The sequence below is a fragment of the Nomia melanderi genome, chromosome 11, assembly GCF_051020985.1.
Source record: "Nomia melanderi isolate GNS246 chromosome 11, iyNomMela1, whole genome shotgun sequence".
Classification (NCBI taxonomy): domain Eukaryota; kingdom Metazoa; phylum Arthropoda; class Insecta; order Hymenoptera; family Halictidae; genus Nomia; species Nomia melanderi.
In genome coordinates, this window is record NC_135009.1 from 13,655,480 (window position 1) to 13,678,805 (window position 23,326).

Consider the following 23,326-nt stretch of genomic DNA (forward strand, 5'->3'; position numbering starts at 1 on the left):
GCGGGCGGCTCGCCGCCGAAATAAAACGACGACCTGGGCCGCACGCACCGTCGTCGTCGTCGTCGTCGTCGTCCGGGGTAATCGCGTTTTCCTGGCTCAGCTGATCGGAATGAACATCCTTTTTATCCCTGTTCTCTGGTTCTCCCTCTCCGGCCTTCTCCTATGCCGCGCCGATTCCTCCTCGCCAGCCCCACCTGTCTTTCTCTTTCAATCCTCCCCTCTAGACCGGCATCCGTCCCCTCTACCGAGCCGCTGGAAATCACTTTCGAAGACCCGTTAACCTACTCGGGGGCCTTAGTATCCGCTCCGACTCCGGACCTCCGTGCCGACCGCTGCGCAGGTGTCCGTCTCCGCTCCAGCCAAGTCACCTTCGTTTCGCAATCCCTCGTCCTTGGACGCCGCCAGCCGAGCGTGGCCGACCTAAGGTACACCCACGAATCCGCCAGCCCGCCGGGGAGGCTATGTTGAACCGTGGGCCGAGCAGAGGTACCTACTTTACGTGTTGGTTTTCGTGTTAAACGTTCCTCGCGCGAAGAACACTCGGGGACAGTCCCCCGATGCGAAGCCGCCCGAGCCGAGGAGAACCGGAACTGGCCGGCCCCGTCAGGGTCGCGACACGAAAAATCGCCCGGCGACGATGAAGGGATGGTTCGACGCGTTCCGCATCGACGGCGGACCGACGCTCTACAGCTACAGCAACCGGACGCCGGTCACCGGCGACGTACCACTGGTGATCGTCTTCGTGATCTTCGGCACGATCTTCACGGCGTTCCTAGTCATATTCCCCGGGATACGAAAGGAGGCTGGTATTCTTTCCTTACTGCGTCGAGAGTCTCGCCTGTTAACTGTTACAATCGTCGGAATCATCTATTCCAATTTCTTTTAGAATTATTGAGAAACTAACGCTTTGAACGAACGGAGAATCTGTAGCGATACGTAAATTGAATTATAAATTCAGTCTCGGAGTTGGATTTATAAAGTCGCTTAGGCGATGGAGAATATTATGGCTTTTAGGGAATTTCAGGGTACAAACCTAAATTCTTCTAAGACATGTTTATAGAACTTGATTCTCGATTTTGTATATCCACGCGACTATGGCTTCTGCTGGTAAACTCAGTCTAATGTAGTCTTCAGCGTCTGAAACGTTGAACGAGGTTCTTGATGTTCGATGCTTTGAATTCGGTGGTTTCACTGCTGATTGATCGACCGAATGGACGTTGCCGCTTAAAGCGTGGTTCTCTCGTTTTCAGAGACTGAGCACGTTCCTCACCGTGACCTTGAGCCTCTTCGTCGGAGCCTCGATACAAGGTACGGTCTACTTTGCCTGCAATTAACCGAGTTTTCTCTTTCGACGCGAGCCGCCTCTGTACAGTAACGAGGACTCTTTACAGTCGCCCAGTATGGCTCATCCTGGCACACCAGTTCCGCGACCGTCGTCAGCACGTACAGCGCGTACTCCGGGCAGAAGACCACCGCCGAAATCGGCGGCTACATAGGCCTGATGCACATCAATATCACCTACCGATGTGAGTCATCAATTGATGCTTCAATTGACGTGCATCTGACCAGTACGTCGGTCTTGATTAATCATGACATTCCAGCTGGCAAGTGTCATAAGGCACTGGATAAACTTAGAATCTCATGGAGATAAATGGAGGTTCTAGATATTAAACTGTAGTTTCATCGGTTCAACTGTTTACTAAGACTGAGTTTCTTCCAGTGTTACCAAGCAATGAACACCCGATGGACGACGTGGAGTACAATGAGAGATTCTGGTGGAGAAGCACTGGAGAGATGACCAGTGCGTTCAAGCAAGCACTCAATCAAGGTGCTCCATTTCCTATTGTCTCGTTAGCTGAATACTTTAGCCTTCATCAAGAAGGATTCTCATGGGGCAGCAAGTACCGTCAGGCTGGTTATTATGCTTCACTCATGCTTTGGTAAATACTGTGATCCTTCTCAAAGTTAACTGAGTCATTCTTGAACAGCCTGTGGATATTATGCATCTACGTTTTTACTTTCATTTCATTTTATACTTAGCTGAATGAATCACTTCTACATGATAAACACCCACAGTCTATTTTCAATATTGTACTTTCCTTTTTAGCAGATTCTAAGTAAACAGGATTCATAACATGAAGTATATGCAATCATTCTAGTTTCTATGTTTAATACGTTGAGAGCCTCATGATTTTGCTGAGAAAAATGTACAAAATGAAAATGTAGCATCAATTTATACAACTGAATCACGTTATTATTATTGCAGGTTTGTCTTGAGAATGTCACTGCATTGTATTGCTTCTAATATAGAAAAGTTTTCAAATAATAGTAAACATTTCTATATTATGAATAATGCTTAGCAGATGAATAATGTTAGCAGATTCTAAGTAAACAGAATTCACAACATAAATGAAGTGTATGCAATCATTCTAGCTTCTATGTTTAATACGTTGAGTGCCTCTAGATTTTGCTGAGAAAAATATACAAAATGAAAATGTGGCATCAATTTATATAACTGAATCACGTTATTATTATTGCAGGTTTGTCTTGAGAATGTCACTGCATTGTATTGCTTCTAATATAGAAAAGTTTTCAAATAATAGTTCTCAGTGAAACGATGATCATTTGAAAACATTTCTACATTATGAATAATGCTAATGCGAAAAGATTCAGCTAGATGAACGTGCAACAATAATGCAATTCCATCGAATGATTCAACATCTGATTTCTTCCATTTCATGTATCCTGCTCTCGTACTGCATTCAACGTGTTAACATTTACTACTTTCCAGGACATCGTTCGCCTCTTGGGCCATGATGAATCTGCTGTTAGTGGTGGTGCCACGTTACGGAGCCTACGGTATGATTTTCACCGGTACTTGCATGCTGCTGACCAATCTAATATACTGGGCATTGCTACCGTGCGAGCCGCTGATAGCTCACATAGACGGTTCTATTCTTGCTTTTAATCTGGGATGGAACTACTGGCTGATCCTGCTATCCGGTAGGTGCATCGTGTTAGTACAGTTCCAAGGGACAGGATTCAGGGATGGCGCTGGTTTCAGGTATCGGATGCTTGTTCGTCGGGGCGGTGATAACTGCGATAGACATGATATTCCCTCATCAGTTCTCCACTATACTAGAGGTCGACTACGACACGCCGTACGACCGGCACGTGATCATAGAGGAAAGTTTCGACACGAGGAACATCAGGCGAAGGCTACCTAAAATCGAGGATTCGTTTGGTGATCGTATAATAAGGTAATTCGCTCATCTATTTTGCTTTCTTAACTAAAGGAGATTGTTTTCGCCTTGACTCAAACTCTTCCGTTTCCACGAATCGTTTCAGCCAACTGTCGTCGAAGCTGCAGAGCAGACACGACGCGAAAGAGGACACCCAAGGCGTGATAAATCGTGGCTACACCTCGCACGAGCCCTCGGACTTCCATCACGAGGACACCGGCAAGAACAACTGGTCTTATCCGTTCCCGTCGTCCTCGCGGAGGAACATGAATGGCTGACTTCTGTTTGTTACGACTCTTGGACGATTCCGGAAATAAATACTTTCATTCCGCTCGATACTTCAGTTTACGAAACATTTCAGCCGCTAGTTTATCCTGGAACTCTGTTGGTATTCGGGTACACTTCCTGCTAAGTGTCTTGATATGAAACCTAAAAGTGACCAAGAACGTGGAAAATCGAGGGTTGCACTTTAGGTGTTCGCGAGGTCGTGTTCAGTGAAGAAAAAGTATTGAAAAAAAAAATATTCATCTCTTCTCTTTTCTTTAACATAAATAAGAAATGTAATACTCGGTATAAATAAACGATGCGCACACGCGCATAAATATATACATAAGGTAGAGTCCCGTGAGAGTCACGATAGAGTCCATCGCTTCTTCTCCTGTGCCCGCGGCAGGATCGAGACTAGCCGAAGTTCTCGAAATGATGAATGAAGTAAGGCAGGCGGCGGCCTTTGTTCACCTCATCGCAAGACGACATCACGCTCTTCGTTAGGGGGCGTGGTCCGCAACTAAATACTCCTATTTTGCTGACCTGAGACGTGAAAGGTTGAACAGTTGAGATTATACTTGATGTCAAGAAGGATATCGTTATTGAATAGTTTCATGAATTGATCCACTTGTAAGGATGTCAGCAGAGTAAATAAAAAATAGACCTACGTAGCTGTGTTTCTTCTGAACAAACTTTAAGAACGATGTCATATCAGGCCGGCCGAAATGATTTATCGCTTTCAACCCAGTGAAAATACTCTTCTTAGACAGTCTCTGGAAGTGGTTCTCGCAAATGTACTGAAAAAGGATTTTTGTCTTGGTTTGTTCTTGAAGAATGCGGGAATGGAACGTTCTAAATATTATTATAGATTACCTACCAGCATAGTAGTACGCAAATCGAATTTATGAAAGAATTGTGTAATAAATATGTGAATCTCTAAAACGTCCGTGACGTCCTTCCTCTCGACGTCTCGTAGGACGTCGATGAACCACTCGAAGTGCTTGTGGGAGGGACATATCCACAGGAAGTAGACCTGGAAAGAGACGAGCAATTAGAAAGGTACACAGGAAAAGTTGCTACAGGATAAACGTTAAAAGTATGAAAAATATTCATGGTAATCATGGACTAATCGTATACAGATCCTCTTAATTACTTTTTTACATGCAACCCTGAATATCTATTCATAGAAGTACTGTTAAAAATATGAAAAATATACGGTGGACTAATTTTATACAGATCCTCTCAATTACCTTTTTACATGCAACCCATAAATTTCTATTCATAGAAGTGCTGTTAATATGAAAAATATACGATGGACTAATTTTATACAGATCCTCTCAATTACCTTTTTACATGCAACCCCTGAATATCTATTCGTAGAAGTGCCAAAAACGAGATCGTTGAGCATAGAAGCGTAAGGGGTAACCCCAATTCCACCGCCAACCATCACAGCGACCTCGAATTTGTACCAGTCTTGATTCCCGCCCCCAAATGGTCCTTCTATCTTAATTTTTGGATGCTCGTCCTCGGGATTGTAATTGCAAGGATCGAAATAGTTCCTCAGCTTCCAGGTCCACGGACCCTGTGCCTTGATGTGGCAGGACAGAAAGTTTTCGTGAGGCGCCGAGGTCAAGGTGAAGGAATGGAATTCGTTCGACCGGAACGCGGTGCAAGAGAGGCGGATCCATTGGCCAGACAAGTACTTCAAATTCGGCGGCCTGTAGAACTTGATCTTTATCACGTCCGATGGCAGTAACTCCGTCTCGATAATGTCTAACGCCATGTACTTCGTCCGCAGGCTGACTACCTGGAATTTTTACATTGACAATTAGTCACCGGATACAAAGAGTTTCAATCATGTTCGAGAATAATAATACTCTATATTTTCAGAGTATTATTATTAAGATTCAATTAGAATCTGTGTTTACATGGCAATAAATATAGTCGAAACTTAATTAATGTATGTGCTTATAGTCCAAGTACAAGCGAATACTTCATGGTCAAAACTTAATTAAAATACACGATTAAAATACATTTGAAAAACTACCATATTATAGATTCAACAGAATGAAACTGTTAATAGCAGTCGCCAGCATAGATTCGCAGAAATGGCACTGTCCAATTTACCTTATCCAGAGCGTAAATTATCGCTGGACCAACAAAGAAAATCCAGAACCGCGGGGAGCCGGTTAGCCGAGCCAAGCCGTGAATCAGACAGAGAGCGTACAGCACCACGTACAGACTATGAGTTGACCAGAAGAATTTGTACGCTTTCTGGCGGATGGTCGGATGGGCGAACACGAAAATAATCGTCATAACAACGAACAAGAGGATCCCCGTCAGACCTGCGGACGTTTCACAATAATTCCATTAGCATCGCTCGGACCAGTCGTTTCGCAATTAACATGAATATCAGTTGTACAACCTGTTACAGTTCTAAAAAGCCAAAAAGAAATGGTGAGGCGAGCATCGCTGGGGAAACTGAGTTCGCTCGTTAAGCAACGCAGATGAGCCAGTGGCTGAGTGGACACGTGGTAGAAGTTCACCATATGGCCCACCGTGTGGAGGACGGAAAAGAACAGAGCGGTGCAGGCGGCTATTTTATGGAACTGTATGTGCGAGTCCAGCGGGATGTACTGTTGAATCGAGAATTCTTTTAACTTGGTAAGGAGATTGCGAGACATGGTCAACAGCAGTAAACTGTAACAAAAGGACAACGCCGCCGCTGATCCTCTGGTTATAGCGATCCCGACTCCCATTATGTGCCTTAAATCGGTATGCTCCGCCATGAAGGAGTAATCTGAAAAGAAAAAAGGCGGCATGAAATACTTGCGGCGGTCGTAACACGCCGGGAGTATCCTTTCTCTTTAATCACTCCGATTGTTCTTGTTTCTTTATCGAGGACGTCGAAAAAAGAGTGAACGTTTCCTCGCATGACGGGACTTTCCGAAACGAAATTCCACGGAGCTACGGGACTGGATACTAACATATAAATCGCTCGACGAATAGGGCGATCGTCGTAACGTAGAAAACGAACAGGTAGAATATGTTCTGCCGGTTTTCCTCGAGGAATGTCGACACGGCGTCCCACTGTTTCCGCGCCCAGCTCTTCGAATCCTCCGGCGGAAGTTGATCAATATGGAAACTGGTCATACGCGCCACGTTCGTCGACGTATCCAGGAAATTCTGCTTCGCGCCTTTGCAATCGAGCCCGATCGCTACGAAATCCCCTTTGTACTCTTTCATCATCAGCTTGAAATCATTGTAGGTTAAGTAATCCTTCCGTTCGAGACCAGCGTCCTGAAAGCATCATCGTTACAAACATTCGGGTTGCAGCATTGCTGACGCAGAGGGAAAAAAACCAATTTAATAGGAAAGTTACTTGGAACATTCCGTCTATCAGTTCTGTAACGTGATCGTCGGACAAGCTGGTGGTTCTCGCGATTTCTACCAATGATCTGAGCATCTCAGACAATTCCTCTTTATCGATCACTCCGTTGCTGTCCTTGTCACACATGTCGAAAATAATTCTCAGCTTGTCCTCGGTTTTTCCTCGTGAGAACAGTAGAACCGTGTCCAGGAATTCCTGGAAGAATTCATTATAATTATGCCCTGCTTCAACTTATCAAGATTGTATTCTAATATAACTAAAACTACTAAAGTATCTAAAACAAATAATACTAATAATACTCCAAAATGGATAAAGCACACTTTAAAAAGAAATTAAATATTCTAGTAAAAATAACATTTGATCTGCCAAGCTTGTGCTTTATATCTTCAATCCTGTTTCACCTATCCTAATCTACCATCAACTACCATCGACTGTTTTCGCTATCATCTGCCTACATCTGATTAAGCTCCCATTATCAAGATTGCTGAATCGACGATGATACCTGGAAAGAAATGCGACCGTCCCTATCTTTGTCTACGATGTTGAACATTTTCTTCACGAAGACAGCATCCGCTCGCATGCCAAGAGCGCTGGCGAACTCGCTTTTAGAAAGCGAGGTCCGCATCACGGTGACGACTTCCCCGCTGTCGCTGTCCTCCGAGCGTCGCCGCCTTTCACCGGGTCGCAGGCCGAAAGTGAGAGCGTAAGCTTCCCTGAAGAACTACGGGAGACAATGTTTCCGTTAGTCCTCGGTATGGAGAGACAGGCAACAATCAAGTTCGCCCTTAAGCGGCAAGAACGCGACGAGGTTAAAGGGAAAGGCAACCTGCTCCAGTTTCTTTTGTCGTCGCTCCTTCGTTTCCGCTTTGGCGAGCATTATGTCCCGGCCCACTTGTGACAGCGTGAAGTGCTTCTTATGGGACGCCAGGAATGCCTCCAGTTTCGCAATGAACTTTCTACGCGAGGCCAGGGAATCCAGTTCAAGGACAAGGTCGTAGTCCCGCGGTATACGGAGAAGCACCAACGCCTTGCGATGACCATTCTCGTTCTCCTTAACGGGAAACCATTGTTATAAACCAAGCTCCGCAGTCTCTCAGACGATTTAAAGATTACTCCAAAGGGGCAGCCATTTTGAACGCATATAATCCTCTTTGATCAATAGGATAAATGAATTATATCTTTAACCCTTTGCACTCGAGGGACTCTCACTCATCACCTGATTTTACACTGTAGAACTATACAATTTGATATTCAATATCATTACACAACGCATCAGTTTGAGAAAAATTGAAATAAAACAGCCTTGTTCCTCAATGCGTGATTTCTCTTTGAGTTTCACAATCGTCTTTATCTCATCAGATGTTGAAATACTTCTAGTGAAAAACTTCCTAGTGCAAAGGCTTAAAATACTGATCAATCATCTCAACGCTAGAACTACCCTAATCTTTTTCAAATCACTTTATAGAAATGTTAATTATATTTCAGTTTCATCACTAATAATTACTTTTCAGTAATTATAAAACAAGAAATTAGGAATGATATTTTGGTCCATCCGATAGTTCTAGTGTTAACACATTTATCCATCAATGATCAATCATCTACTGTAACAGATAGCTTCCTTTTGAGGATCTCGAGGAATCCGTATCCCCAGCAAACAACGCAGCTGCCTGACTTCCCAATCACGTTCCGACCGCTGTAATTGGTTCGCGTGTAGCAAGAATTTCAAGTCTGTTCAAGAAAGCGTGGCGTTACAAAAGCCTCCCGCTGCCTTCACCTGGCCCGGTTCGATTTTGGAAAGTCTTTTGAGCGCGCGCGCGCCCGTTCACGCGACTCCGCGGTTTCCTCAGAGGTTCCCGGTATTTCATGAAACGGTAAAAGCGAGGCCGGTTGCCACAGCTACCTGGGACTCCTCCATGGTAACGGTGTTCACTTCGCTGAAATCGAACGTCCGCAGTTTCTCCCCCTTCCGGTCGACGATGTGAAGAGCGGCTTCCGGGCCGAATTTCACCTTAACCAGCCGCCGGTGGTTCGCGTGCAGCCACTCGCGCACGATCATCTTGTCCACGCAGATCTTCCCGTCGTTCCGCTTCTGTATTTCCTCCTGGAGGATCTTCAGCCGCCTGCGTCGGCGGTTTTGCAACTTCACGAGACCGTAACCGGCTCCAGCGCACAGAATCGGCACGAAACCGAGGAACACGCAAGCGTATATGTACACCAGCTCGCTTCCCTTTGAGAATAAAAAGATTTCTTTGTTATTGTCCATTAGGTAATGTGTTACTTAACACTAGAACTACCGAGCAATTAAATCTAATTTTTCTATGAGAATTATATGAACATGCATTGGGGTTTCAATGGATTTGTAATTCAGTTCACGTATTTCTGAACTGATAACTCAAACGCAAACTGATAACGCAAATTCAATTTCTCAAGGAATCATTTATATCTTTTCAATAGCTGACAGAACAAGTCATCAGATAGTTCTAGTGAAATTCATAGATTGCTCTTCACCTCAAAATAATCATAACGCTGCAATGGAACACAGGGCTCCAGCATCGTCGAGTTCAACTGATAGGGCTGAGGACAAGGGTCACCTTCTTCCCAAACGAACACGTTCCTCTGTATAGATTCTGGTTCAATTCCAGTAGCGTTGACGATCACGTCCCATAAAGAAACGCGACGGATCTCTTCTATTTCATTTTTAGTGAAGATTCTACAGACAATTACAGAATCACAAAACTGTCCTTAATACCTTAACCCTTTGCGGACGAAGACTTTGACATGTACAAGACCTTCAGCAGATCAAGCTAAATAATACATCAATTGCTTAATTAATAGGAAAAAGGGATCTACGTGCTGATGTCTCGTTGTTTGACTAATTAAATCATCTGTCCGCCACTCGGTCTTCCAAATATTAAAATTTCATCTGGCCAAAGTGACGTTCATCCGTAAAGGGTTAATCTATTTAATTATGGAAATTACTGGCTCACCCATTTTCCTCATTCTCGAACCAGAACCTGTCAGAGTCCCTCAGCCGAAGGAACTGCTCTTTGATAACCGCGGAAAACAGTTCACCAGGACCGGAACTGGACTCTAACATCCCTCCAACGTAGACGTCGACGTTGTTCAAGTTATTGAAATGAATCTCCACCAAGGTACGCAACAAAGATGGATTCTTGTTGAACAATTCAGGGTTGATTTCGTTCCAGGTTTTCCTACGAGATAGCTTGAAGTGTGCTCTGGCGGTATTGTAATCTGGAAGTCCATTGTCCCTTCCTCGCATGATGTTCAACGCTCCCAGGTCTCTTCTTGAGAACTCCATGGGACCAAAGAGATTGTTCCTAATATCAGTGCCTAGAAGATTGTCCTCTTTCTCGGCTATTTGAGAAGCCAGTCCCATTATTAGCTCCTCGATTGTGCTGTTTGTTAGGATCTCCTGTAGAATAGACATATTTTATTTATAACCAGTTCACAATATCTAATAATTCAATCAATAATAGTATTAATAATTTGAATTTACTGAGTTGATGCAGAAGTTGTGTTTTTTATAAGAAATAAAAGGAATTCTCAAAAGTTTGAAGACAGGTGTTATTCGTTTAGGGAACAATTTTTCTGTTAACATACAAGAAAACATGAAAATTGTCGCATCAACACAATATTTAGACTCACATTCGAGTCCCACCAGGTGGAACAAAGCCTTATAGCAGGTTGATCAGTGTTGGTCCGCCTGAACTCGCAATTTTCATCTCGACGGTATATACCGGGTGGTATAAGAGTATGCCCGTACCGAAAAGCGGCGCTTTGGAATATGTGACTGATCCCTGGATGAAGATCCGGTTTGTAGCTTGAGTAACGCGGTAGATCGTCGTTCAGCAGCATCGGCAGGTATTCGTACAATATAATATTCTGCAATACAAACACAGAGGCACAACGTGTTAACGCGAGATTTCATAAGATGCCATGGCTCGTGATTCCATGTTAATTCTTCAAACACTATGAAATTAGTGTATCTTGTTACGCTGCCCGTATACAGTTACATACAAATGATATATAGTTACAGCGTAACAGCGGTGTGCTCGAGGATTGCGCTGCGCTGGAAAGACGTATTCATTACTTTATTACGGTAGTTATGTCAACATAATTAATCTTCGTGTGTACTTGTATATCAAATCTAATTCCACCCATGGGAATATTACTAAATCAAGTTCCTTTTACATTGAAAATTCATACTGTTCTTGATTTCAATTTAACACTTTGACTGCTACGTGGTCACCAATGACCTTCTAAATTGCTGAAGAACAATTATGAGAAAAAACTTGATTTTAAATAAAAATATTCAGTAATATAAGTAACTAGACAGCTTAAAGATATAATAAGAATACTTATCCTTTAATAACAGAGGCAAATGATATTGGAAATAATTATTAATGATTTAGTATCATAGTAGTCATATTACAAGTATTAGGCAGTCAACGTGTAAACTGAAATTCTGGGCTAATTGAATTGTTGAGTACGTCGAAGCTTCACCTGCAGCGTTCCCACTACAATGCGTCGCGCCTTCTGGAACACGTCTTCGTCGCCCATATCCGGATGTTCCTTCTGTATTCTGGCCGCGATAACATTGTGCCACCGGTAAAACAAAATTCCCAGAGCCAGAAGCGGTGGATGCTGGTTCGTCCTCGGGTCCCCAAGAACTAAATGTCAATGATCTCTTATTACCAAATGAATTTCTGGTTGCTCGGTAGACTGCAGACATTCCTGACTCATTCATTTTGCAATCATCAAACAGATAACAAATGTTTCTCTAAGAAATTATTAAAGAAATTGATTCAATATACAAACTAACATATTAATCAATTCAAGTCTCAATAGATACACTCTTAAAGTTTTTATACAGCAATTTCATAAAGTCAATTCTACTGCTCAATAGTCTTAGTATTAAATTAATATCAAGACACGTCTTCGAATTTACCTTTAAATTGAATTCTCAAAGCCTTTGAATAAGATAAATAATATACTCTGACAATATTCTCAAACAAGTTTCCCATACACATTCGCAGTCCAGTCATCAAAGATCAACGTACGGTAGAGACGTTCAGGGCTCAGCATCCTCATCACGTGTGGTACAGCATGATTGAAGAGAGGAGCGCGCATGGTGTTCCTCACGGGGAATTTTCTGGTCGGTTCCATCAGGAGGCTTCCATTTTTGAATGATCTCATGGTGTTGGCCCACGCCTCGCTGCTCGAATAGATGAAGCTACCGTCGATCCAGCTCGTCACTTTGTTTATCTGGAACCTCACGTATTCAGAGCTAATTTTCGCGACTTATTTCCCCAGGTGGAAATCTCGTCATCGAACGGTTCCCAAAATGGCGAGTCACGGACAGTTATTCATAGATCCTCATTAGCTTACGGAGTCGTAACGGTATTTATAGTCGCCGCAAATCCGATTAGGATCATGGAATTAATTATCAAAGGGCACCCTTGTTGGGAGACATTCTACTTAAGCCGATTGGATCCTGTTCAGCAATGAAATCATTATGCAGAAAGAGGCGCGTTATGGGACTCTTAATCATCGCCGCTTTCCCCGTCGTTAATAACAATGGTTTCATTTGGATAGAACAAGCGTTAGTCAGTCTCTTATCCGAAGGACTCTGCGTGCAATTTATTAAGCTTCGTATTTAATCTCGGATCTCTAAGCAGTTTCTAGTTCAGTGATTTACATATTTCTCTTAAATAATCAAGTAAACGTCCACTCTTGTATTCTTACTTCAAACGTGAAATGTTCTAAAAATTTTAACTACAAATTTAGATAATTGAACAACGTGAGTTATCAGTATAATAATTATTCAAAACAACATAATTCCTTTAGTTAAAGCTTCCAACAAACTTCCATAAAACAGTACAAAACTCGTTTACTTAGAAATTATGGCTACTCTCTTATTTTAGATGTATCATTCAACATTTTTATTATCAATAGTTCTACGTTGATTCAGAAATGATTCGTTTAACACGTTCGCTAGCTAATACATAATTATATATCATTATGACGGTAATCCTATCTCTTGTTGAATATTGTTCTGAGTCTGAGTCTCACTCGTTGTAGGGCAAGGGGTTAACGAGGAGCCTGCGCCGTGGAATTACCTGCTCGCGAGGGCTGTTCGGGCTGTGTCCTGTTCGGCGGTCGTAGTCGGCGCGACGGAAGGGAATGTACTTGTTACCTTGGCACTCCTTGTCGAAAACCGGATCGCATTTGTCCACGTCGATCCGATGGTACTCTATGGGGCAGCCGCTCTCGCTGGCCATGATTATTTCCGACGTGACCAGCTGCCCTGAAATCATTTCCGTGCGATGAGCTGTGTGTACATTAACACGTTGAATTCCATGGGGGTCACCGGTGACCCCCAACCAAATCGAATTACTACAGTTCACTCAATTAAACCATGATTATTTGGAAACATTAACTAATGTGGTGACATTCAGCTAGATGAACCTGCAATAATAACAATGCAATTCAATCAAATGATTTAATATCGTACTTTTCCCATTTCGAGTATTTTGTACCATGAAATCTATATACTATTTTAACCCCTTGCTCTATAATTTATTTTTCAACTATGATCGACACGACTACTTTGCCATTAATAATTTATTGAAAAGAGAAACGAATTTTAGGTGTATTCTATGCCTGTGTTTGCTTTAAATTATAATCATTGGTAACGAAAGGATATTTCATTTGTATTCACAATAATTGACTAACATTTATATTTGTTAAGTTCTGTTTGAAACCTTCACGAGTCTCACACGTTATTATAAAGCAAAGGGTTAACACTTTTTCCAATAAACTGACAAAGTTCCATCGAGCACACTAGAGAAAGAAATCATAAGATTTCTCATAAATTCTAATGTATTAACCCTTTGCACCCGGAAGTTTTCCACTAGAAATCTTTGAACATTTTCTGACGAGATAATGACATTTCGTGAAACTGACTCTAAGAGAAATCGCTCGTACATCGAACAAAGCTATTTCATTTCAAGCGGTGAGAGTCACCTCTCGAGTGCAAAGGCTTAATGACAGAGTAGTCGACGCTGGGAATTAACCCTTTGAACTCGAGAGGTGACTCTCAGTCACCACTTGATTCGATTTGCAAAATTATAAAGTCTTATATATAATATTAAGCTTCGTATGATACATCAATACATGGAATATCGAAATAAAATAACTTTCCTTAATTTATATATGTTTCCTCGTCAAAGAACATCGTCTGTATCTCATCGAGGAATATCGAATATTCCTACTAAAAAACTTTCGAGTGCAAAGGGTTAAAGGGTTAACAGTTATCTCAGCTAAACCTCCGCCGAATGCGACGGATTGGGCAACCGGTTCCCCGGACTTTTCCCGATACACGTATCGCTTCCGTGGAACGAAACGGGCGCAAGAGGAACACGCGCCGGAGGAATTTAGGCGAGCGTCCCAGTTTTTACTTTCCTGTTCGAGGACACGCTTTCCTCGAAGGCTTCAACCTTACCGCGAGGTTTCGGCAAGAAAGTTATGCGCGCTCTCGTTGCTCTCGATCGTTCGAGGCGACGTCTTAATATTATTCCGCGGAGAGAATCGTACGATTTACGGTAATCGCCGAGCGAACCGAAGAATCGTTTGTCTGGCTATGGCGAGCGTATTCTACTTCGACGTTTACGATGAAACAAAAACTAATACCAGTCATTTTTACTGGTTCTAATGTTAATAACAGTAGTAATAGTACTAATAACAGTGATAGTAATAGTACTAATAACAATAACAGCAATAACATTAATAATAATACTTAAATCAGAAAACTAAATTTTATTATTGAATATAGATGACAGTTTCTTGTTATTATTGCTGATCTTGTTACTGTTAGTACTAATAACAATAGTACTAACAACAATAACTGTAATAGCAATAATAACAATAATAGTACTAATATCAATAACAGAAATAGCATTAATAATAATACTTAAATCAGAAAAGTAAATTTTATGATTGAATATACATCACAGTTTCTTGTTATTATTGCTGATCTTTATCACTGTTAGTACTAATAACAATACTACTAACAACAATAACGGTAATAGCAATAATAACAATAATAGTATTAATAACAGTACTAATTACAATAACAGTAATAGCATTAGTAACAATGAAACAAGAGAAGTATATTCTATGTTCAAACACAGATGACGCTTTCTTGTTATTATCATTGATCCTATCACTCTGTATCTTCGTCGCTGTTTTTATTACCACTATTATCGCACGCTGTTTCCCTGCAACAGCTATTTCCGTTGATTACAGATATTATCATTCTGTAGACCGATGCGTACGCTCATCCAAATTGTGCAAGAATTCGTCGAATTGTCTTTGGAACGGGACAAAGTCACGAGGAAATCTAAATCCGTCTTGCCGCGTGGCGCAGCCCGGATGATTGTTGCCGTTGGCGATTCAGTAGCTCACAGTCGAACCGACAAGAATCAATCGACCGGCTTCGTGACCGTTTTGATCCCGGACATTCGGCCTTTTTGCGCAACGGCGCGATACGGATATTCGAATTGATCGTGAGAGGCTTATCCGCGATTAGTCACGCGACTATCTCATACAACCGGCGGATTTGCATATATTCGTGGGAAATTTGAAAGTGCACGACTCCATAGAATTAATCCAATGAAGATAGAATAAATACAATGATTCAATAATCCAATGATAATAGAATAAATCCAATGATTTTTGGTATGCGAGGAAGAACTGTTCTCTATTCTGCTCTGAAAAATTGATTTTGAGTCTCGAATCGAACTTGGAAACTAGAATTTCCATCATCTAAGTATGTCAACTAAATTCTGTCGTATATAGTTCGTTGGGTAAAGAATGTTTTAAATGAAAGTCAGGAACATCAAGTAGAGCAGCAATTGAATCGCTCAGAAACCAACAGTCGAGTCGATTTTTTGAGATCTTCAGATTTTTGTGAATTCTGATGGAATAAATGATATTCTTTCTATATAAAGGGTTTATTTCGTTGTTCCTAGGTCAGAACGCCTTTTTTTATAATTCCCAAATATGTTGGATAATAATTAATAACTGCAAACGCCAAAACATGAACTTTCTCAATCTTTGTTTTCTAATCAAAGCTTCTAATATCAAACTTCCATCTCAATCGCTTTTCCATACGATACTTGCAAACAATTAATATAGTAATTCATAATAGTAATTATGAATATAAGTATTAATTCACAATAGTAATTATGAATATAAGTATTAACTCATAATAGTAATTATGAATGTAAATATTAACTCACAATAGTAATTATGAATATAAGTATTAATTCATAATTTTAATTATGAATGTAAGTATTAATTCATAATGGTAATTATGAATAATTCTACATTACCAATCGTATATAATGATAACAAATCAATTATGCCTGCGTTAAGAGGTTCATCTTTCCTTAAATATTCTTAAATCGACATCCTGTTCTCCATTGGAATGCACAAAAATCGGAAATTACGTTCTGGAACAATGCTCACGGGTAATTCCGATGAGAAATACGTGTTTGTAAGCTTGACGAACTTTTTTCGGATGATGCATCACGGTTTCCCGTTATCGATCACCCACGATTCATTCTGGCGCGGTGATCGGATGACGACGCGCCGGCTGTTGGGACGTTCTTTTTTGTCGGCCGGCGAACGTCAGCAATGGTTCCGATACAATGGCAATCGGACTGAACCGAACGATCAAAATATACAAGCGTAAAGAGAATTAGCTCTATTTTTATGCATAAATTTCCATGAGACGACCGACCCAGTTTTCATTTTAAGCGTTCACAGGAAGTGACTGACTGCACCGAATTCTTCCTAATTTGAATACTACCACACTTGAGTGCAAATTAATTGCAATGCTTTATTGACTCTCTTCGAAACAATTTCTCCAATATGCACTCGACTGCACCGAACGCATCCTCATAAACAAGAGACCGAAAGTTGGAGAGCCGCCAACTTGGCCACGTTCAACGTGAAATCAAAAGTGAAAGAAATTAGATTAACCCTTTGCACTCGGAAGCTTTTTCTCGTTCATTTCAATTAAACGACGATTATTTGACAATATTTCTATATTATAAACAATGCTTCCGAACGCGGTTATATTCAGCAAGCAATAATAATGCATTTCAATGAAACGATTTAACCCTTTGCGGACGAATGTCGGCATTTTACTAAGATCAAACCTCCATATTTAGAACGCCAAGTAAACAAATGATTCAACTATTCGAACAGCAAGAAATCAGTACACAGTTTCCTTATTCTTCATGATTTAAGTATTCAGCGTTTAATTTAGCAGAATCTGCGAAAGGTTTGTACTAAAAACAGTCTTCCGCAAAGGGTTAATATATTTTTCCCGTTTCGTATGGTTTGCTCTATGAAATCGTGCGACGTGTTAATGATGTAACTTTCTTACCGAAGAAAGCGAACAACGCTGTCCTGTTCTTGACCGACGGCAGCCCGTCGTCGCCTTGCATGAAGAGTTGGCTGAGCTTCCTCGGGGAAGGTCTGTCCTGGCCGGCGAGCATGTAGACCCCGTCGGAATACGCTGCCGGCATCTTTCGTATCAGCCTGCTGTCTACGGAGGTACGGAACCGTGTCAGCATTATCATTAACAGTGGAGAATCAGCAAACGGGCCGAAATGACCGGTTTGAGAATTTTCAATCTACAATTATTGAAATCGTGGAGGTGCCTCTGTGAGGAAATTTGAAATGGAATGATAGAAAAGCGGTGAAACGCTTTGAAAATCGAGAACTGTTGTCTTCTGATTTTTATGATAAACTGGAAATTATCTAGAGAACTGTACTCTTCCAATTTTTATAACAACTCTTATAACGAATTATAAATTATATAAAAAGCAGTACTTTTCGAATTTTCATAACAAATTACAAACAAGTCACTCTAATTGCTTGGTAGTGAATAAATTGGGCGCACAGTGGATCGCACCGTTTATAGTCAGACAATGTATTAATTACCCGACGAGCATTTCGAAGCGGATCTAATTACCTAAGGATTCCTTTACGACATTCTGGACGTTCCAAATATGAGGAATATGTTGTACAAGGTGTTTCATAATATGTGGGAATTATTTCAGGTATAAACTTGCCACGAAAGTTAATTACAAAACTCTGCCCACATATGATGAAACGGCTTGTACAATCTGTACCAGTCGCCAGGAATGAATGATTGTTCGGAATTTTACGATGTCCTTTTTCACCCTCGATTTACGATTATTTCGAACGGTCATTAATATTGTCATCGACGTCCCGATGATCGGCGCTAGCGCGAAACCGTATAATTTTCGTGCTTAAAGAACCGTGACACGCGTGTCGGCCTGACTAATTGCGTTTTTCACGTGGCCACGTTTTTATACGCGTATAAATGACATCGCCTATACTTTTTCCATTTCTCGCAATTTCATTTCACGATTGCTTACCTAATATTTCACGTTACTTCATCTAATTAAAGAATTCGTTAAAGGTTAAACTCCCGTTATCCGACGTTTTCAAATGATCTGATTTCATCTTCAATCTGTAATTAATCCAGACACTGCCAAATATTTTCTTCTAATTCATGAAAATAATGTACCTTCCTTTCTTCTAATCTAAAAGGAACGTGATAATAAAATTATTGTACCAAATTATTGTTTCAAAAAAGAACCATTCTCCAAGAAAAAGAGTACAAATATTGTAAAATAAAATTACCTTCATCAAAATCATGATCATTCTGAAAATAATGGTAGTATCTGGATTAAACGAGGGACAACGAGAATTCACGTGATTAATTGTATCAGTATGAAAGGATCAAATTGATTGAGTAGTTCTGGATACTTGCCGATCGATCCCCAATCCGGATGAGCCAGATTGTTGTACCATCCATCGTACCTCTGTTTGTCCGCATAGCTATGAAGCACTCCTACAAAAAGAAGACAACGTGTTCGCTGAAGAAGAAGAAGAAGAAGAAGCAGAAGAAAGAAAAGAAAAAGATTGTCTCGCAAAGAAAGCGAAGTTCACTGTCGAGGAATGCTAACAATCGGTCTTTTTTTATGAAAGGAGAACGACGGTGGCTGAATGGTTCAAGGATCGTCCTCATTTGCAGCTGTCAATTAAATGAAAATCTTTAGCCAAGCCTGTCGATTGACTAATCTCTGAGAAAACAATTTTATAACAAGCTACTTTATGCGATATTCTCATTGCAGAATGAAATAGAAAAATCAATGAATAGATACTAATAAATAAATAAATAAACAGCAGTAAATACTAGTAAATAAATAAATAAATAGACAGTAGTAAATACTAGTAAATAAATAGACAGTAGTAAATACTAGTAAATAAATATACAATAGTAAATACTAGTAAATAAATAAACAGACAGTAGTAAATACTAATAAATAAATAAATGGACAGTAGTAAATACTAGTAAATAAACAGACAGTAACAAGTAAATAGGTAGAAGTAATAAATACACAGTAGTAAACGAAACATTCAGGTATTCCATAAACTGAATGGAACGATCGTTATTCGACAATTAAGTGGCCTCTCCCGAATTAATCATTGGACAATCAATCGGTTGGCATACGGCACGGGCAACGTTAATCGGTCGCAGGATCTGGTATGCACATAAATTAGTATGATCGCATCTGAGATATCGAAAGAGATCCGGCTATCGGTTGCTAGTTTGTGAGTGAGAACTATGTTCGGTCGCGAATACAATGGGATATTAGCTTCGCGAGGATCGCTGAACCGTTTTGCTACATTGAACTTCAATTATTGTCGACTTCGGGACGGCAGAGCAGCATCCAACGAGACTGGCGAACGGTATCTAACGGGAGGCAGTGATATCTAACGACTTCGACTCGCTAACCCTGATACAGCGAGGCGCAGAGGGAAAAAATCCCGTTGAATCTAATTGAGTAAATGGAACAGCAGAAGCGGAATGCGTGTTTCAACACTGTATAATATTCAACGAAGATATCAAAATGCTACCAGTTGGCACGCCGATCATCAATGGAGAACAGAAGACCCCTATTCTACTTTCTCTGGTCAAAACTTTCAGTAGAAAGTGATAAGGAGTATCGGTGTCGTCTGAAGAGTGACTTTCTCATCAACGTGTACCCTGTATACACAAATAACTACACATCTTACTGTAAATATATAAACCGTCCGCGTTTGTCGATATGCACTTCACCGATGCACAAACGAATCTAGTTGAAAGTATACCAAAACGCAAGAGTTGCAACTGCCAAACGCTTAAGGGCAAAATGTTCAACTGGTTTCAGCTGCGTACTGTCTTATCAATTATTGGAAAGATAAGGAACGCTGGGTAGCTAATAAATTACAATAAAACCGTTACGGATTTGTTACTGAAATAAGTGAATTAATCTGCTCTCAATATGTAAACGACTATATCAAAAATGCATTTCAATCGGTCCAGTTTCGCTACTCGCTACCTACACGCATTGGACCAGAGGTCTAGTGGTAGTGTACAGATAACACAGACAAAAGCCAATCTGCAAACATTGTCTATACCGAGGTCTACTTTCAAATCTCCAGACATACCATCCTTAGAGCCAGGCCTGCTGCACCTATCGCACAAACATCTACTCACATAACCATGCACCCACTGTAACACGAATCTACCAACAATGTACACACGTCGCACAGCCTAACATTCCTATAGCTCCGACATCACCCTACAGGCACCGCCTACGATCCTCCCTTAATCCCTAGAACCCCATGAACAATCACAACGACGAACAATCCCGACATCCAACGAAATCCCGTTCACCGGTGCATACCGTCTCAAAACGTAATTCTCGAGTTAGAACAAAGAGCCGTATCCCCCTGACCGCCTCTGACAGGCGAACAGCGAGCATAACGGAACGGTCGCGTTCCATATTTTCACTTTCGGCACACTCTCGCGGGTTGCTCGTCCCGGGCAACTGATTCGCACGCGGATCACGGCAGGTGCTCTACGTTAAGAAAGTGGCCGCGTACCGGTCCCAGCAGGCAAGACACACCAGAGGAGCCAGGTAAAAGCACAGAGCCGCGCCAAGTCTCGTCCCGGTGGCGGTGGTCGCATCATCCTAAGTGCACGGCCAGCTCTAACATCTCTTCGAGGAGCGTCGACGCCGGAGCCCGATGTTGCCTTTGACGTTCAACGCGGGCCGGTGCAGAGTAACATCCTCCGGGCCCGCGGCACTTGGAATAATATCGGCTGCCCGGTTTACGGTACAAGGATACACAGAAACGGCGGGGAACGGAACAGGAAAAGCGGCGGGACAAACAAGCGGGGTACGTTCTCTCCGCGAGTGTCGTGAGACGCGAGGACGGTCTCCACGGCGAACGATGACGACGGCGAGGAGTCGCGCGGTGTACGCCGGCCACGGGAACGGCAGACGAAGACGACACACGTGTGCGACGCGGCCGAAAGAAAAAGAATCGAGGCCCGTTCGCTCGGGGTATGCCCCCGTGCCTCGTGCCCGCTACAAGGCGCTCGAGCAGGATCCCCCCCTCCTCCGTCCCCCACCTCGAGGACGACGGGAACAGGCGAGCGAGGGTACCCGGCGTACCCGAGAGCGGTTTGGGCCAAGAGCGAGCGAGCTCTCGCCTCTCCGTGCCGTGTTCTATAGCCGTTCTTGGCTACGCGGTGAAAGTCGCCGGCCTATTTGTTTCGTTACCGCGAACGAACGCACGCCTCCGCCTCACCTCGCCTCACCTCGCCTCGCCGTCGCCTCGCCGTTCCCCCCGTGGCTCTCGTGTAACTAACTTCTCCCTCTTCACCACCTCCTCGTCCTCCTCCTCCTCCTCCTCCTGCCCCCGCTGCCATAGTGCACATCGCGACGCACCGCGGCGACGTCACCGCAGGCGCAGGCCTAGTTTTCGAGTACGCGGCACCGATTACCCAAGGCGAAACCGAGAGAGGTTCCCCGACCCCCGGGTTTCAAGGTCGACGACGGACGTCCGCCGTGGACACCCCGGGAGACGTCCTGCGATCCGGACGATGAAGCGGATGGTCGTGATAGGATGTCCTCTTCAGGGTTCTTCGAGACGAATTAGGCGACGGGATACCGTTGAATGACCTTATGCCGGAGGGCTGTAGCTGAAAAAATGTGGTTTTAATGGCTGGTTTTGATGGATATTTGAAGCGACTTGCTTTGGTATGGGGGAGTATTTGAGTTTTGTTACCGTGTCCTCTTGCGCTCCTGTCGGCTGGAACGGCGACCTTGGCAAGGAAGGCCCATCGTGAAGTGAAGGTACAGATTTCGGATGCTTTGCGGTTTTGCTAAGTGGATGCAGCGTGGCAAGGATGGCGTGGTACTCCTTAAGCAGTGAGGCAAGGTGATTCATGCTGTCCTTTAAAAGTTAGTCGGATCTGCTTGGACGTTAGAGGCTCGTCTGGCTTGTGTTATTTCGTGTTTCGTAAGCGTCAAGTGGAATATGGTCGTTATAATAGGCCCTGCAAGAGTAGAAGAGAAGCGGTGTCTTCCAGACGAAGGAGAGATAGATTGTAAATGATCGGACACGATGCTCGAACCTGTGCAACCGTCGCGGTGCCGGTTCACCCTTGGCTAGTTTCGATGGGTCCCCAGTGACTCACGTTTCCCTCCTTGCGAAACCGTGATTAGAGACTTCTCGGGCTCGAGTCAAGAAACTCGACGCCCGACTAAATACATAATTAGAGAATAACGCGGATGGAACGCAGATTAAATTGGCTCGCCGCTGCCTCGCTCCTAAACTAATCCCGAAACCGTTGCGAAATCCTCGTCAGTCTCTTCCTCGGCGTCAAAGCTCGGAACCAGTTTCCTATTAAGAATAATTATGAAGAGCGCCGCGACGGTCCGCGAAGGAATTCGAGAAATTTGGCAGGGCCGGTGACGGGACTTCGCGCGAGACGCTCTCCGCGAAGACGTGCACCGTGAGTCAACCCGTCGGAGGGACAGAGACAGCGCCGGAGAGACAGACCGTGGCTACCGGGCGATTTTTATCGCCCTTGGCACGAATCGGCAAAGGCGATTGCATTTCGAGAAGGAGATCATACAAGCATAATCCTTATTAACCCTTTGAGGCTCGGTTTCTACTCGAATGTTGCTAATTAATATCAGTGTTAACATTGAAAACGAACCGTCGGATAAACTACTGAAATGTTCAATCGTGAGTCAGCATTTGAGTCAATATTTTTGTAGTGTAATTCACCGGGTTGCATAAATATTTTGATTATAGAATAATTAATTTAAGGATGACTCGGTTTTGATCCTTAAAAGGTCAATGGAATGCGTCCAGTTTTCTTGCTCGATCCCTTCCAGTGTCCTCTTCATCTTTTCTGTTATACATCTGTTAAACACTCTTCGATCCTCGCAGGGAA

General features: G+C 42.6%; 2 protein-coding genes across 9 annotated transcripts; one reads left to right on the forward strand and one right to left on the reverse strand.

Moving 5' to 3' along the window:
- Positions 1-76: 76 nt before the first annotated feature.
- mol (dual oxidase maturation factor 1 mol) lies at positions 77-3,578 on the forward strand. Its single transcript, XM_031988798.2, has 8 exons — positions 77-425; positions 536-802; positions 1,251-1,308; positions 1,392-1,526; positions 1,721-1,940; positions 2,792-3,003; positions 3,065-3,260; positions 3,349-3,578. The coding sequence occupies exons 2-8, from the start codon at positions 638-640 to the stop codon at positions 3,518-3,520; spliced, it is 1,158 nt and encodes a 385-aa protein (XP_031844658.1). The 5' UTR covers positions 77-425; positions 536-637; the 3' UTR covers positions 3,521-3,578.
- Positions 3,579-3,750: 172 nt separating this feature from the next.
- Positions 3,751-23,275, reverse strand: Duox (dual oxidase). 8 transcript variants are annotated; one of them, XM_076372156.1, is made up of 22 exons: positions 22,499-23,275; positions 22,150-22,420; positions 21,670-22,063; positions 18,797-18,877; positions 17,378-17,539; positions 13,041-13,228; positions 11,982-12,186; positions 11,425-11,591; positions 10,567-10,803; positions 9,888-10,333; positions 9,409-9,610; positions 8,801-9,127; positions 7,727-7,951; positions 7,403-7,621; positions 6,892-7,095; positions 6,497-6,809; positions 5,935-6,309; positions 5,637-5,854; positions 4,855-5,316; positions 4,387-4,542; positions 4,178-4,306; positions 3,751-4,052 (listed from the first exon to the last, which is right to left on the reverse strand). In XM_076372156.1, the coding sequence occupies exons 3-22, from the start codon at positions 21,797-21,799 to the stop codon at positions 3,924-3,926; spliced, it is 4,575 nt and encodes a 1,524-aa protein (XP_076228271.1). In that variant the 5' UTR covers positions 21,800-22,063; positions 22,150-22,420; positions 22,499-23,275; the 3' UTR covers positions 3,751-3,923. The 8 variants fall into 8 exon arrangements, with proteins under 8 accessions (XP_076228271.1, XP_076228272.1, XP_076228275.1 ...); XM_076372157.1 differs by having other exon boundaries at positions 21,670-22,057; positions 22,150-23,275; XM_076372160.1 differs by having other exon boundaries at positions 17,378-17,535; positions 21,680-22,063; positions 22,150-23,275.
- Positions 23,276-23,326: the final 51 nt, after the last annotated feature.

Bases quoted from the DNA above. Each gene is read 5' to 3' on its own strand.
- Duox (XM_076372156.1), bottom strand. From the start codon at position 21,799: ATGTGCACTATGGCAGCGGGGGCAGGAGGAGGAGGAGGAGGAGGACGA. The intron at 7,952-8,800 runs GTAGCTGTGGCA...TTTCCCGTTAAG, and splicing joins TTACCATGGAGGAGTCCCAG to GAGAACGAGAATGGTCATCG. The intron at 4,307-4,386 runs GTAGGTAATCTA...ATCCTTTTTCAG, and splicing joins ATTTGCGTACTACTATGCTG to TACATTTGCGAGAACCACTT.
- mol (XM_031988798.2), top strand. From the start codon at position 638: ATGAAGGGATGGTTCGACGCGTTCCGCATCGACGGCGGACCGACGCTC. The intron at 3,004-3,064 runs GTAGGTGCATCG...CGCTGGTTTCAG, and splicing joins CTGGCTGATCCTGCTATCCG to GTATCGGATGCTTGTTCGTC. The intron at 3,261-3,348 runs GTAATTCGCTCA...GAATCGTTTCAG, and splicing joins TTTGGTGATCGTATAATAAG to CCAACTGTCGTCGAAGCTGC.